Consider the following 15054-nt stretch of genomic DNA (forward strand, 5'->3'; position numbering starts at 1 on the left):
CGGGGTCTTACTCTGGGCACAGGTTAATGATAAAACACATTTGTGTGCTGTCGAGAATGACAAAGTGTAGGGGTAATACTGGCCATGTATTGAGCCGACCTTGGTTTGGGGGACGCAACTACGGCCATGCATATTCTTGCTTTCCACTTAGTTGTGAAAGTGTGCGTCAAGTCTAGTAAAGCCCGCTGTCTTTTTGCGGTTGTTAATCTCGTACGAAGCTACCTGGTTAAAGCAAAAACGAAGAAAAATTGAAAATAACGCTTCTCAGTGTCCGCTTACTGAAGCCAAGAGAATGGTAAATTACGAAACTGGGTAACTTTTACCAATATATTTGTGGTTGCAATGCCATATGGGTTTCATGCAAGAGCAGCTTTTGGTGCTAAAAACTTGGATATCCAACTCCTTTATTCTCCCCAATTGTAAATTCTAAAATATTATGGTCAATCTTTCTCTATGATGTACGGAGTACAGCAACACTTTACGCATGATATGCTTCCTAATTAATCCATCATGGTAATTGTGGGTTTAAAATGGGGCGCGGAAGATATAGAAGACCGCGATGCCTCGCAAGTTAGTGTGGATAGACGTGTTAAGTAACACTACGGACACAAACTGTTGACTTAGAAAGCAACGGGTTCAACTAGAACTATGATAAGTAAATTGGTACGCAGTACTCATATAAGAGCCAAGAACAGCAACAGACGGGATAATCTAAACGGCTTGTCAGTACTTCTGCTAGAGCAGACCATCCCCACAGCCAAGAAGCACACTGTAAAGTCTGAAAGGGCACTAGAAGGGACTGGAGGGACCATCTGCGCCACTCCTAGTGGTCATTGGAGCTTACACTTCGACATCGTGTGATGCGCAGGGCGTATGGATGACCTTTGTTATCAGAGAAGGCAGGGATCGTCGGTTGGCCCTGGCGACCACCGCAAAGCTGGAAACGAGGCAAATATGAGGCTGTGGATGAAAAATAGCCATGCCGGACTTCCCGCTGATAAGGTGGCTTTTTATATGTATTATAATTTTGTATACTTCGCATACCGCATGCCAAAACGTAAACGTGGAGGCGGCGAAACAATTCTAGGACGCACCTCTGACGTCACCACTTTCAGCACCCACCTTTGCAATTGTGGACGGCCTGTCAACGCTTCACTCCTGGTCGATGACTTTTCGGTAATCGTTGTTCTTCTGAGGAATTTCAAAAGCACGAGCCCATATCCTTCTCGCTATAGGTTAGAGGGGGAACCCCAATCTGATCTTTCTCCCACTACTTCTGGGCAGCCGAATACTGGAACATTATGCCAGACTTGCCGAAACACTTACGGAGTAGATCCGGATGCACTGGCAAATCAATTCGCTCTTGGCCACCCAGTGGTACTTTTGGCCCTTATTCCGGCCGAAGGCCTTTGCCGTTCGAGTTCACCAAATTTAACATACGGTAGGCATATATAGATCAAGCCACTCCTGTTTCTGATATCAAGCTAGTCTGAAGTGCCGACAGCAGTACAAAGAGGATGCTATATGGAGCAGAGAGGAGTAGAAGAGCTTCCTGGTTCGCACGAGACAGACATATCTACATTCACGCCATTGCCGCTTATGCGAGCTCGCTATCGGCCGTCCCATCTCTGTATCTTGCCTTGGTCTTTTTGCTTCAGTGATGGCTCCCACAGTGGGTTGCATGTTATCTTCGCTAGTGCTCCCTGGAGTTCTCGTTCGGAGCGCGGTGGTGGGTTCCGATTATAGTGGTTACCTAATAGTGGGTTGCGCGTAATAAGGTAAGATACAAGCTAAAGCGTACCTGCTGACACTTTGCACGTCCAAACGCCAAATCCCGCAAACCGCCCAGAAAGGTATGCAGCACGTGTTGAGCATAAGAAAAACAACAGCAGACAAATGCGGAAGCGACGACGGGTATTGAGACCGTCGTCTTCCACGCCGTGATCATTGTTCTCTTTACTCTTGTCGACTGCGCATTTATCAATCAATCAATCAACGGTTCGTAAAAAGAGGGCAAGGATATATTAGCCAGGAGATCATCCCTCCGCAAGTCTACGTGCGGCTTAGCTCTGTTTCTTCGGTAGGCGGCGCTACGAGTAAACCGACCCACAATCCATCACGCTCCCGCATTTTCCGTCGTCATCGCCCACGAACAGAAAAGCGACACGGTTGAGCGACAGGACCGTTTTCAATGTCAGGGCTCTGCGCGGTATAGCTAGGGCATAAGTGTCGCAATAATAGGAAGCGCTGTCTGAGATACGCGAAAAGACAGACGTATGCGAGGAGTTTTGCGGTGCCAAAAGTGTTGAAAATACGTTCAGCCCTCCAGCAGCTTTTTGGTAAGTCAATTTTAACAATGCGCAAAAACCCCTTCCCCTTCCCATCTCCATTTTCGCGCCGCCGGATGCCTGCTTTTGGCCAACAACAACAGCACAGACAAACATCCTGACGGTCGTCCATTCTTGCTCTCCGCCCTGGGGATTATCAAGGCCACAGCAGCGGCAGAGTGAGGGCGAAGTAATAGTATACGAGCAAATGACAGCGCTGCAACCTCAATCTCCACACTCCTTTTTACCGTTGTCACATTCCATCAGCTGCTAGGGCGACCCGTATCTAACGTTCTCAGCACCGATAACTACTTCTTATAACAATTGACACGCATAAAACGGCAATCAAACTGTGAGAAGACGATCGAGTCGGCGAAACGAGCAACGAAGAGCAGCGTTAGAGCCATACGACCTCCCAGAATGAACCTGGCAGGGTCTGCGCCGCTCTCTGGCGGTACCAGCAGCCAAGGGCATGTGCTAGCACCTCCTTTCGAGCACACCCCAGTCACTGCTGCCTTGACGTCGGCGAAGCCGTCCGTCAAAGGCAAAAAAGAAGAGAGTGGAGAGTCTGCCACCGGCAGCGACGACAACAAAAAACACAAGAAGCGCGGCTTGTTTGGCTTTGGCAAGAAAAAGGGCGACGAAACATCTGCCACGTCTCTATCAGTTCCATCCGCGTCCGCGGCTGCATCTGCATCTGCGGGTACCTCGACAACAACAATGTCAGGCCAAACAACGCTAAACATAAACGCCAGCGCTGCAACGGGTTCGGTAGTTCCTCCTCAAACCCCCGGGGGCCCATCGGCGCTCCTACGGAAGCCATCGTCGCCCTTCCAGGCGGAGAATTATATGGGTGCCAGTATCGCCAGTATGGGCAGTACTAGCGGTGGCTCTTTTGGCCATGGGTACTACGTGCTGCCGACCTCGCCCGGCCGGACTGCGGCAGGGTTGTCCTCGTCACCGCGAGTGTCGTCACCGGCGGGGTCGCAAATTTTTGAGCGTGACGTGCAAGAGAGCGCGCTGCTGGTACCAAACTCGCCTGCCATCCCGTCGCACATCACAACTGAGGACCGCATCCCGTCTGTGTTGGATGCATCGTCCGAAGTCATCACGGACGACCACCTAGACCCAGACTCGGTGGAGATCATCACACACGCTCACCACCAGCCGGCGGTGATGGCTGTGGCTGGCATGGGCAACGCGGCCCCAGTTGCGTCCAGCGCGGCTAGCGGCGTCAGCACGGGGGCTTGGGTCGACGACGTGGCCAGTAGCTTCGTCGACAAGGATGACAGCGCGTCCAACTACGGCTCATTTGACGCCACGGACATACGCCGGCTGAGCTTCATCTCGTTCGCGGATGTCGTGCAGGCAGAACAGCATCAGCACCAGCACCAGCAGCTTCTGTCGGTGGGCAGCGGCAGCGGCAGCGGCAGCGTTCACGAATCTATGCACCTGGCCGGGCTGACCAGCTTGACGACGCTGAGCACTGCCGTCAACCGGTCGCCGTCGCCAATGCGATCCCCGACAGCGACGGCGACGAGCCCGCCGACGAGCAAGAGCGGGTCGATCAAGGGCCTTGAGCTGTCACCGCCGAGCCGCAAGGCGACGATGGGATCGACATACTCGTCGGCGGTGGGGTCGCCCACGATGTCGGCAGTTGGCAGCACCGGTAGCAACGCGCTGCTCGGCGGGGAGCTGGCTATCGAGACGATGACCCAGGCGCTGCGACGTACAGGTAGCGGGGATCTGAGCGGAGTGCGGAGCTTGCCGCAGAGCCCGATCGAAGGCACGTGGCGCTAGGGGACGCGGCGGCCCCGATAGACTGCAGCAAGACGTGGTGCGGCATGTATGGCGAGGAGGAGGGTTGGGCGGCCCGCTTCTTTGTGCTGTGTGGGCTCTGATAATTGCTTGGTATTTCATTCCCCTCTGCCATTCTTGATCTTCCGGGAGTTCTGCCTTTTGTTGCTTTTCCTTGACGGCTTTCCCTGTTTGTGTCTTTCTTCTGCAGTGGCCGCTTTGGCCGCTTTATCTTTCTTTCTGTTTTTTCCTCGAAGCGGGCACAATGATACCGATTTGCGGACGTGGATAACAGGATGTTGCAGCCAGGGGCGAAATGGAGCCCGTTCTTCTACCTAGTATTGTTACACCCTGTCGAAGCGAATGCTATACTCCGTATACTCTATTTTCCCTCATTTTGACGGCTTCACACACGCCCCTTAATAACATGTACGGAGTATGTGATCCACCCAGCACATCGTCGCTTAGTCGATATCTTACGATCCCCTGGCCGTTCGTTTGGTCACGTGACATAAGTACTGCCGGGACGCTTCTGCACCAGGCCGAGCATACGAGAAGGCGGTGACTGGCAGGGACATTGCGCTATAGCTAGTATTCCCGGCCGATGCAAGCCGTTCGCCGCGTCTTTTCGCCTTCTCGCCAGGGCTAGAACGAAAACGTGGCGCCGAACTGCGGAGATCTATGCTGTGTACGACCCATCGTAAAGACTCGGTGAGTGGCCAAGATAGAAACTCGATCTGTACTCCGTACTCGCGCTGAGCTTGTTGTGTGAATGGCACGGAAAAATCCGAATAAGTGGAATAACGGGCTCCCTTATCTGGGTGACTCTGCTGAGGAATGCTCGCTTGGTCCGGTCATATTCAATTAAAATAGGGGCCCGTATTGAGTCACGTTTCTGGCCAATCCGATTGCAGGAAAATGCAAAATTTTGGATGGTGTCTTGTGCCACGTCGGCCGAAGAGACACTTTGCCGCATTGAACATCGGCCACGGAACGGCACCGAACAGGGAGCGGAGGGCCACCGCTCTTTGCGTTTTCCTCCTACTGGCTGTTTCTCGCCCCCATAGGCCCAATCCTATACAATTTTGCACCACCGTTCTCGGCCGGACAGCGGCCGTATCTCGACGTTGACCAGAGATACAGGGAGGGATGAGGATGACCAGACCGCTGTTCGGGGCCAGTCCGGCCTGACAGCATGGCATCTATGGCCGTGTAAAGCTTCATTCTTGTTGGTGGAGCCGGAAATGGTCACGGAAATGTGGCAAGGAAGACGATTCCTAGTCATGTCTGGCTTTTAGTGCTATCATGCATCGGCTTACGGACTAGAACCGGCCAACACAGGCTGGAGGATGTCTACTGTCGCATCTTTCTCTGGCCTTTGCGCATGCTTTCCCGACCATATTGCATCATAGCACGGACAGCTCTAGCTCTCCTTTCTACCTCCCATTTTTCTTTAATACCTCTCTGGACCCGTCATGTACTTGGAGCAAACGAAGAGTATACGAGATTAATTCAACCCGTCATGGGAACAGAAGGGACGCCATATCTTGACATGTTGTTTCCCCCAAGGACGTAGGCCCGCCACCCTTATTATTATTTTCCTCGATCTCCTCCTTTATGGCACACGACGAAAAGGCAGCGGCTCAGGCTGCCCAAACCCCGGAGCTGGACTCGGACAGTCACGAGATGTCCGGAGAGAAGCAGAACGGGCCAGAGACTGCAGCGGCAGAAACACAGGTCGATGCCCGGCTAGAGAAGGCGGACGGCGAGAAGAAACAAGCTCGACACACGGAGACGGAAAAAGGGGATTTGGGCCGGAGCCGGCGGGGGTCGCAGTCCTCGGAATCGCCGTCGATATCGGCGTCGTCGACCACATCGGACGGACAGACCAAGGCAGCGCTGGGATCGAGCTCAGGACCGGACCCTGGACGCGGCAGCGGCAGTCAGGCGCTGGACGAGGGGCCGCGGCTGGCGCCCATTGCGACGGCCACCAGTCGGATGTCGGTAGCAGCAACGGTGAGGGCGACGGTGAGCGGCGAGGGGGCAGACCAGCCGGCGCAGCCGTGGTCATCGTTTGTAGAGATCCCCGACTCATTCTACGACCGGCTGAGCGCACGGCACAAGCAGGCACTGGTGGGCCTGCTGTCGTTTTGCGGATTCCTGGCGCCGATCTCGAGCACGGCCGTGCTGGCAGCCATCGCCGAGGTGGCAGACGAGTTCGAGACGACGGGAACGGTGATCGACGTCAGCAATGCGCTGTACATGCTCTTCATGGGCATGTCGCCGCTGATGTGGGGGCCGATGAGCGAGGTGTACGGCCGGCGCTGGATCCTGCTCAGCACGCTCGTGCTCTTTGTCGGCTGCAGCATCGGCACGGCGCTGGCGCCCAACATTGCGGCGTACTTTATTTTCCGCATCCTGACCGCGTTCGAGGGCACGGCCTTTATCCTGGTCGGCTCAGCGTCGATCAGCGACATGTACCGGCCGACCGAGCGGGCCACCGGCATGGGCTGGTTCCTGTCCGGGACGCTCGCGGGCCCGGCTCTGGGGCCTTTTATCGGTCAGTGAGGTGCTTCCTTGTGGCTCCCCCAAGTTGCTGACATAAGCACGCTAGGCGGCATCATCGTCACGTTCCGGTCGTGGCGCGTCATCTTCTGGTTGCAGACAGCCCTGGCCGGGCTGGCTCTCGTGGGTGTGGCCGTGCTGATGCCGGAGACGATCCACCACAAGAAGATCCGGAACCTGGCCGGCCTGCGGACGTGGGCCAAGGCGCGGGTGCTGTGGTCGATGGTCAACCCGGCACGGGTGATCCGACTGTACGTGTACCCCAACGTGATGCTGGCGGGCATGGCGTCGTCGTCGCTGGTGTGGAACCAATACTCGCTGCTGACACCGATCACGTACGTGCTGAACCCGCGGTTCGGGCTGACGACGCCGCTGCAGGCCGGCCTGTTCTATCTGGCGCCCGGCTGCGGCTACGTGACGGGGACGTTTGTGGGTGGGCGCTATGCCGATCACGTCGTGCGGCAGTGGATTGTGCGGCGTGGCGGCGTGCGCATTCCGGAGGACCGGCTGCGGTCGGCGCTGCCCTTTCTCGGCATCGTGATCCCGGCCTGCATGCTGATCTACGGCTGGAGCGTCGACCGAGCCGTCGGCGGAATCCCGCTGGTGGTCATCACCATGTTCCTCCAGGGCGTGGCTCAGCTGTTCTGCTTCCCCAGCCTCAACACGTATTGCCTCGACGTGATGCCTGAGCATGGCAGCGAGGTCATCTCGGGCAACTACTTTGTGCGCTACCTGTTTGCCTGCGTCGGCACCGCTGTCGCCCTGCCGGCCATCAAGAGCATCGGCATCGGCTGGTTCAGCACCATCTCGGCCGCCTTCCTCGTCCTCAGCGACCTCGGCCTGCTGGCTACCGTGCACTGGGGCGCCGAGTGGCGCGAGCGCGTCGGCCGCTGGCGCAACGAGCGGCGCAGGGCCGAGTACAACCGGGCACAGGCGCGGAGAGGCGAACCCTCCGGCACGGCCGTCTGATGTGGCCAGAGGTCGGACAGGCCGTATGGCGGCTCTTCCCAGGACGTGTGGGGACAGAGTATAGAGTACGGAGCAGGTACGGAGTACGAAGCACCATACTCCGTACGGAGTACTTGTACTAATTACACATGCATAACATAGAGCCGGGGAGCAGGATATAAAAACGGGTAATGATTAAACGTATGGGGCTATTGGAAATTTAGAATTAGGCGAATGCTTCCCAGCCGAGCAGTCCTATTTTAGGTACGGAGTACATAAGATACAATATGTAGCAAGTGCTTTTTCGGAGATGTGATTTGCTCATTGAACCTCAGGGCGATCGTGTTTGGCACGCCAAGCCGGGTGAGACGAGATTTGACAGCCAGCCAAGGAGCTTGCAGCGCCTTTGTCAGAACGGTAGCAGGCACACTGTCCGTCCTGCCGCATTGCCGTTCCAGCCATTCATCCCCCATCCGTGAAAAGCCGTATTCCTGGCATCGCACAGTCCGACCAACGGACAGCCGGATGTGAAGTCACGTGTACATGAAGCATCTCCATAAAAAGGAGTCCACTAATAGAATTCCAGCTCCGGTTGGGCCGCCCCCAGCCCCTATTTTATGCCGCACTGTTCCCCGTGCCTGTCCCTCTGGGTCAAAGAGGCGCATACTGGCAATAAAACTCGGAGAGTAGCTTGTTTGCAGACGCTGCCTATCTAACCGCTGTATACGTACGGAGTCTCGTACTCGTACGTCACAACGGCCGGAAGCGTAATGCGACAACCAAGAAAGCCTAGGCTAGAGGGCGCAAGCGTCTCTTCCATCGCCGGATTCAACCGGACACGTGCTTGGCCAATTGCGACTGCCGCTATTGTCGAAATGGCGCCGGTGGGGAAACAACCCCCCTATCGCTCCTGCGAGAATTATCACTGCAGCCACGATCGTGTCTGCTGGCGCCTGATTTCCCAGTCGTGTGCTCTATACTATGATACAGTACGACGGGATCTTGATAAGATGCATACCAGTGCGTTGTATGTACATACGTAGTAAAAAACACATCGCGCCACCTGCCCATTCCTATCCGTCCAGACGAACATAGTACTCCGTATGTTAGATGTTTAGTGCGGAGTGTTCGAAGTGGGAAATACAATGGCCAAGCTTGGCAGCTTGAGACACTGGCTCGCTTGATTACAACTCCACCCCACGCCTTTACCGTCCCCTGGCATTTTATGCAGGGGATGGGTGGGAGGGGCACAGCGCTCTGCAATAGGTGGTGCGGGTACTAGCACTAGCTAGGGGCTTGCCAAAACTACTCCGTAGTGCTAACCAATTCGAAGGAGGGTTCTAATCTGCAGATAATTGTCGCCTGTCTTTTTTCCCTTTTCCTCTTGTCAGTCTAGCGTGCTATCTCGGCTCCTATCGTTTCTCGTTGAATCTTCTTCTTGGCCATCACTCGTTCTAGAGCCTTTCTGTCTGCTGCCTTTTTCTTCTTCTCTTTTTTCTTCCTCACTCGTTCTTTTCATAGCCTCTCGGCTGCCGTCGTCTCTCCTTGCACTTTGGTCTTGTCTTTTCTCACTCTTCCACACCCATCACAACGACGGATTTTCACAGATCTGGTCTGCACCCAGTGTCACTCTCGACGACTGTTCACATTCCTGCTTCATCTTCTCGTCTGATGTGCCTTTTTCTCCCTTTCGAATAATTGGTCCTTCGTTAGGTCAAGCGCCTTCACCAGCGCTCTCGCCACCACCGGTTTTGCCCAGACGCCACTTTCGAATGATTGTCTCGCTGCCTTTATAACATCACCATGGATCAGACAGCCGCTGTCACATCTGGTAGCAGCTCTGCCAGCTCTTCCTCCAGCCAAACTGCCAGTCGACGCAACAGCTTTTCAATTCTAGAAAAGCCGTCCACCGGCGTCTCGGGCCTTTCGTCGACTTTCTCCAGCTTCTCTTCGTCCCGAGTCTCTCTGTTGCCGATGCCCGTCGTGACCACTGCCGCTACCTCCGCTATCGAGGCCGCCAAGTCTTCTTTTCGCTGGCTGCCAAAATCCCGCATCTCTCTTCCTTACTCTCCCCTCTCTTCCAGGACGAATCCCCCATCCTCTCCCCGTCTGCTGCTCGGCAACTACTTTTACCGACGTGTTGTTGTATGGGGGACGGCTCTGGTCGCTTTGTTAATACTAGCATTGGTGGTCGGGAAGCACAAACACCCTGAGGCGTTCAGCTTCCGCCCGTCTCCAGATGCAGGATCGTCTGACAGCACCAAAGCCGAAGCCGTCTGGCTAAATTACACTCGGTAGGACCCCCCTTTCCCGGTCAGTCACGCGGTCAGGACCAGCTAACATCTCAGGCTCAACGGTTACTACAATGGCATCCGAACGCTAGTGCCCATTGGCGAATACCACGCAGAGTTTCCGACGGCGGAAGACCAAGAGCTGGCGCTTCAAGAGATCTCGACTGCAACTGTCACGGGAGAGCAGCTCGCGAAGAGGGCTGACGACACTCTCTCCGGCACCGAGCCAACCCCTCAGACGGATTCCTCTGCGACTGTACCTTTGAACGCGGCGTTCCCTGATCCGACTCCTTTCCACGCCCAGCCCGACTACAACTCGTCCGATTATCGCGCCAAGTACTATCCCGTTCACCGTTGCTATCTGGATGCTGCTGGGTTGGTACCGGTGCCGCACATTTGGGCATACGCAGGCGTACCACAAAACCAGCCCGAGCCCCTCCTAGGCTCGCACAAATTGCTCGGCCTGCGCGACGATGTCTGCTTCGAACGCTATGGTCGCTATGGCCCCTACGGCATGGGTTACAGCAAAGAAGAGGGCGGATCCGGCCAGGGTCTCGACGTTGAACGTGAGGGAAGCGAGCGCATCTGGGCGGCATCTTCCAGCGGCAAGATCGATTACTCGAACGTCAACTGGGCGGATGCACAGAAGCGCTGTTATCAGACGAATGCAGAACGCTTCGTCGCTGCGGACGATAAGATATCTGGTGCCACCGAGTACGCCCACATGAGCAGCGAGCTGCATATGAAGAGGGGCCAGGAGGAGACTGCCTCGCCTGTCACAGCTTCCAATGCGACCGAAACCGCCGAGGCTTCTTCTGTAACACCGCCCCCCAATCCGCTCCAGAAGCTGGAACGGATAGCTATCGTGGTTCGTTGCTATGCCGGCTACAAATGGACGCCGCACGCTGTGATCAACTTCCGTGCCCTAATCGCGGAAGTCTCTCTCCAATCAGGTGGCGAATACGACGTGCACATCCTGATGGACACCCGCGATGACAACCTGCCTATCTGGGCAGATGAGGAGACGGCCGAGCGCGTCATAGCTGACAACGTCCCGCTCGAGTTCCGCGGCCTGGTCACTCTCTGGTCTGTGGCACAGATGCGGCTGCTGTATCCCGGTATGAACTACCAGCCGGTGTTCGAGAACCCGTCTGACAACGACATCTATGGCGTGTACCGCTCGCCGCATCTGGCTCTGCAGCACTTTGCTCAGCAGCACCCAGAGTACGCCCACTACTGGAACTGGGAAATGGACATGCGCTTTCTGGGCAGCTACTACGAGTTCTTTGACCGTCTCGGCAAGTGGGCAGAGGCGCAGCAACGCCGTCGCATCTGGGACCGCTCGTCCAAGTTTTACATTCCTGCTCTGCACGGCTCTTGGGACAACTTCACCGCGCTTGTCGACGCTGAGGCACATGAAGCTGGCCGGCCCTCCATTCTGGGCGAGGTCTTCTTCGCCGGCCGCTCTGCCACGCGCGACGAGGAGCGCGGCATCTCACCGCTTCCGGCACAAGGATGCGAGGGAGCTGTGCTGAGCAGCTTCAATCGGACCAGCCCTGACCACAATGCCACGACGGCCGGTTCTGGCCGGACCTTCTTTGCCGATCGGAACAACAACTACACCGATATCCCGGCGATGTGTGGCGTGGGCGAGCCGGCTGACCTGATCACGCTCAACCCGCTGTTCGACTCGGAAGACTCGGGCTGGGTTTTTGCCAACGACGTCACGGGCTACAACCGAGACTTTGCTGTGCCGCCGCGTCGCACATCCATCATCACGGCTTCCCGCCTCTCACGCCGCCTGCTCTTTGCCATGCACGAGGAGACCTGGCGGCTGCACCACGGCATGTTCGCCGAGATGTTCCCGCCAACCATTGCGCTGCACCGGGGCTTCAAGGCGGCTTACGCACCGCACCCTGTCTATGCCGACCGTCGCTGGCCGCTGGTTGCGATGGAGCGGGCCCTCAACGCGGGACCCGATCACTCTTCGGGCGCCGGCCGTGACTCGCCCTTCAACCAGAGCAATGAACACTATTTCCGTGGCCTGACGTGGTACTACAACTCGGATTTCGCTGGCCGCATGTGGCGCCGCTGGCTGGGATTCCTGCAGCCTCTCGACGACCCAAGAGCGCCGAAGCCGCTGAAGAGCAACGATACCATGGCCCAGAGCCTGTCAGGTCTCGGGGGTGGGCCTGGAGAGGAGATGCGCGAAAGTGGACGGATGTGCATGCGCAGCGTCCTCGTGCATCCGATCAAGTTTGAGAGCCTTGAGGAGATCCTGCCATGATAGCCCGAGGCTGTCTCGCCTTCATCGCCCTAGTGGACACGACCAGTTCTGTCCTTTTTACACAACCGGCAATGCCTTTGCACATGCACAGCATATACACCAGCCTTTGCGTCTGCCTGCTTCACGACCACTTTTCGGGGCGTTTCTGGGATTTAGAGTTACAGCACTATTGGGATAGCGGCTTGGTGCCTAGTTTTTTTTTTTGCCTTGTTTGGTATTTTCTCTTCTTTACCTCCTCCTAATCTTGTACGCAACATAGAACGGTAACGGACAGGTACCGGGACACACTACCATTTCTTCGTTCACCCTTGACAGGGGGCTGCTTTTTATTCTGTTCTCGAGCCCTAGATGTTGTTTGGGGTACTCTGCTGTTTGGACAGTGCTTGTCATCTCGAGGTATTTAACTCTGATTGGGGTCGACTTCTATGGTCTACGAGGATGACTGGATGGCTTCTCCTTTGGTCGCGTATTATCGCCTCCGTTTACATATTAATGAGACATTGAACAAACTAGAAAGGGGTGTAAAACCGTACTCGTACATACAGTCCGTAGCAGCTGCGATTGTGACGTGAGATTGAGACATGCAGGACTTCGGATTCCTCGTAATATCCGATGAAGGCCTGGACCTGGGATTTTGTGCACTAGTCATGCAGCGGCCCGAGCCAACTGTCAAGGCAAAGCGTGCTTTTGGATGCAGGGCCACCTGTCTTGAGTGCAGACGTCGCTACCAGTACATGCATAGACGACTCGCTAGATTCGTTCTGCATCAAATTGATAAAGTGACGGGCTCGACATACGAGGACTCAAATTCGTGAGAGAGCACGACAACGAACCAAAAGTGCACAACAAAAATAATACATGTCCATCTCGTAAAGCTGGCCCGCACATTCCCTTCATTCCTGTCCGAGTCATCCGACCGGCGTGGCGTGGTATGATACTGTATCCAACTCCACCTCCAAGGTGCCCAAAATAGGCACTTCTTCAGGCCGGCATCACGTCATTTCTGTACAAAAAAGTCATGAGTCTTTCAAGCGAAAGACAATTCCACAAAAAATACAAAAGCCATAGCCCAGGAGAGATGATCGAGAAGAGGCTGCACAAAAAAGGTCTCGTGCTGTGGCAAAGCCGCTCACAAGACACGTTCTCCCAAAGGCGAAGATGGGAAGCCCAGGCCACAACGCCCCAATGCCCTGTCCTATACGCCGTTGGTCATACTCCCCCGACAGCTTGGATAGGTGAAAGCCGTGGGAGAAGCCAAAGAAGCAAAAAAAAGCAAAAAGCGTAAAAAGAAGTAGCCCCGGTCCCCTTTCAGCCTACTTGCGCAACACGGCATCGTAGAGGCTAGCCAGGCCGGTGATGGCAGTGCCGACGAGGGCTCCCTTCCAGCCGCCGTACAGGGCCGAGTTGATGCGGGCGACCGAGAAGCCGTCGACCCAACCGCCAAAGGTGGCGCCCTGGGCCAGGACGACAAAGACGAGGAGGGCCTTGGCGACGCTAAAGGTGAGTGGGTCGACAATGTACTCGGCGCTGGAAAAAGGCCGCGACCGGCCGCGGCCGCTGTGGTGGCTGCCACTGGCGGCCGAGAGGTTGAAGAAGAAGCCGAAGAGGGCGGGCGCGAGGGTGCCGACGAAGAGCCAGACGAGGAGGGGCGACCAGAAGGTGGCGGAGAGCAGCACGCTGAAGTCGGGCGTCTGGACGGGGTAGTCGCTGGTGCCGAGGAAGCCGATGGCCGGGAGGGTGAAGGCGTAGCGGTTGGCCATGAGCTCAGGGCGCAGAAAGAACCACTCGAACAGGGAGACGAGGCCGATGATGGCGTTGACAGTCGACAGCGACTCGCGCGTCACCTGAGTGACTTCAGTGATGCCCGAGTCGGCGTATATGGAGACGACGCGCTCGCGCACGGCGACGGCGCCGCGATCGACCACCTGGACGACTTCAGCCGGAGACGAGGGCATGGCGATGCGGTTGGCAAACGACAGCGCACGAGCAGGCGTGCGGGCGGGCGTGCGGGTGAGAGCAAGAGCGGACGATCGGCCGGCCGGTGTGCCGTCACTGCAAGAGTAGTTAGTTGACTTTGGCTTCTTGGCCGCTGCGAAAAAGACACAAGACCGAAAGACGCACTCGGCAGCCACGATCTCTTCCAGGGCTGACTTTGTCATGCGGCGTCTTGACACCTTGGGCTCGACAGGCTCGCGCTTGATGGGCGAGCTGCCCGATTTGCCGCGTGTGTTGTAGTAGGGCGCCAGCTTGGGATCTGACGACAGGCGCGAGACATTCTCGGTCAGATATTCGTCGATGGAGGACTCGAGGTCAGCCTTTTTCAAGCTCGCGACACTGTTGGACGTGTTAGTTGTGTTGACGCGCCCGAGGACTGATGAGAACGCGCGCGCAAGAAGAACAACAGCGATGCCGTTTCCACGACAGTCGTGACATCGACATCAACATCAACATCGATATCGATGGCGATGCACGAGCACGAGCGCATGCAAACGCCCGCTCATCAGGTGACGTACTTTTTCAGGCCGATGGTCTCGGCAATGTCGACGAGCTCGGATTTCTTTTGCGCGCGCAGCCACGAAGTCATTTTGGCGAATGGGAAATCAGACGATGGTTGGGGTCAGAGGCAATGTTGCTGTTGCTGCTGCTCTGCAAGTGCATGTGCAGATGTGCGATGTGCGATGTGCGGTGTGCGGTGTGCGATGCGCGATGTGCGTATGTGTATTTGTGTATCTGCACAGTGTACGTGGCCGTCGTGGCGAAAGGGAGGGGGCTCTTAATGAGCAGGCAGCCGGTCGATCAGCGGTTTGTTTTTGTTTTGCTTTCTGGTCCTTGCGCGTTT

General features: G+C 56.1%; 4 protein-coding genes across 4 annotated transcripts; 3 read left to right on the forward strand and 1 right to left on the reverse strand.

The window, feature by feature from the left end:
* Window positions 1–2747: 2747 nt before the first annotated feature.
* On the forward strand, window positions 2748–4127 carry CMQ_6159 (uncharacterized protein; the record flags this gene model as incomplete). The annotated part of the gene is made up of 2 exons (XM_014315224.1): window positions 2748–3676; window positions 3797–4127. The coding sequence occupies 2 exons, from the start codon at window positions 2748–2750 to the stop codon at window positions 4125–4127; spliced, it is 1260 nt and encodes a 419-aa protein (XP_014170699.1).
* A 1614-nt stretch (window positions 4128–5741) lies between these two features.
* On the forward strand, window positions 5742–7658 carry CMQ_6042 (major facilitator superfamily transporter; the record flags this gene model as incomplete). Its single annotated transcript, XM_014315107.1, has 2 exons — window positions 5742–6684; window positions 6739–7658. The coding sequence occupies 2 exons, from the start codon at window positions 5742–5744 to the stop codon at window positions 7656–7658; spliced, it is 1863 nt and encodes a 620-aa protein (XP_014170582.1).
* A 1782-nt stretch (window positions 7659–9440) lies between these two features.
* On the forward strand, window positions 9441–12215 carry CMQ_5983 (uncharacterized protein; the record flags this gene model as incomplete). Its single annotated transcript, XM_014315048.1, has 2 exons — window positions 9441–9931; window positions 9986–12215. The coding sequence occupies 2 exons, from the start codon at window positions 9441–9443 to the stop codon at window positions 12213–12215; spliced, it is 2721 nt and encodes a 906-aa protein (XP_014170523.1).
* A 1313-nt stretch (window positions 12216–13528) lies between these two features.
* On the reverse strand, window positions 13529–14799 carry CMQ_6066 (uncharacterized protein; the record flags this gene model as incomplete). The annotated part of the gene is made up of 3 exons (XM_014315131.1): window positions 13529–14267; window positions 14337–14549; window positions 14729–14799. The coding sequence occupies 3 exons, from the start codon at window positions 14797–14799 to the stop codon at window positions 13529–13531; spliced, it is 1023 nt and encodes a 340-aa protein (XP_014170606.1).
* Window positions 14800–15054: the final 255 nt, after the last annotated feature.

The sequence above is a fragment of the Grosmannia clavigera genome, assembly GCF_000143105.1.
Source record: "Grosmannia clavigera kw1407 unplaced genomic scaffold GCSC_167, whole genome shotgun sequence".
Lineage (NCBI taxonomy): Eukaryota > Fungi > Ascomycota > Sordariomycetes > Ophiostomatales > Ophiostomataceae > Leptographium > Leptographium clavigerum.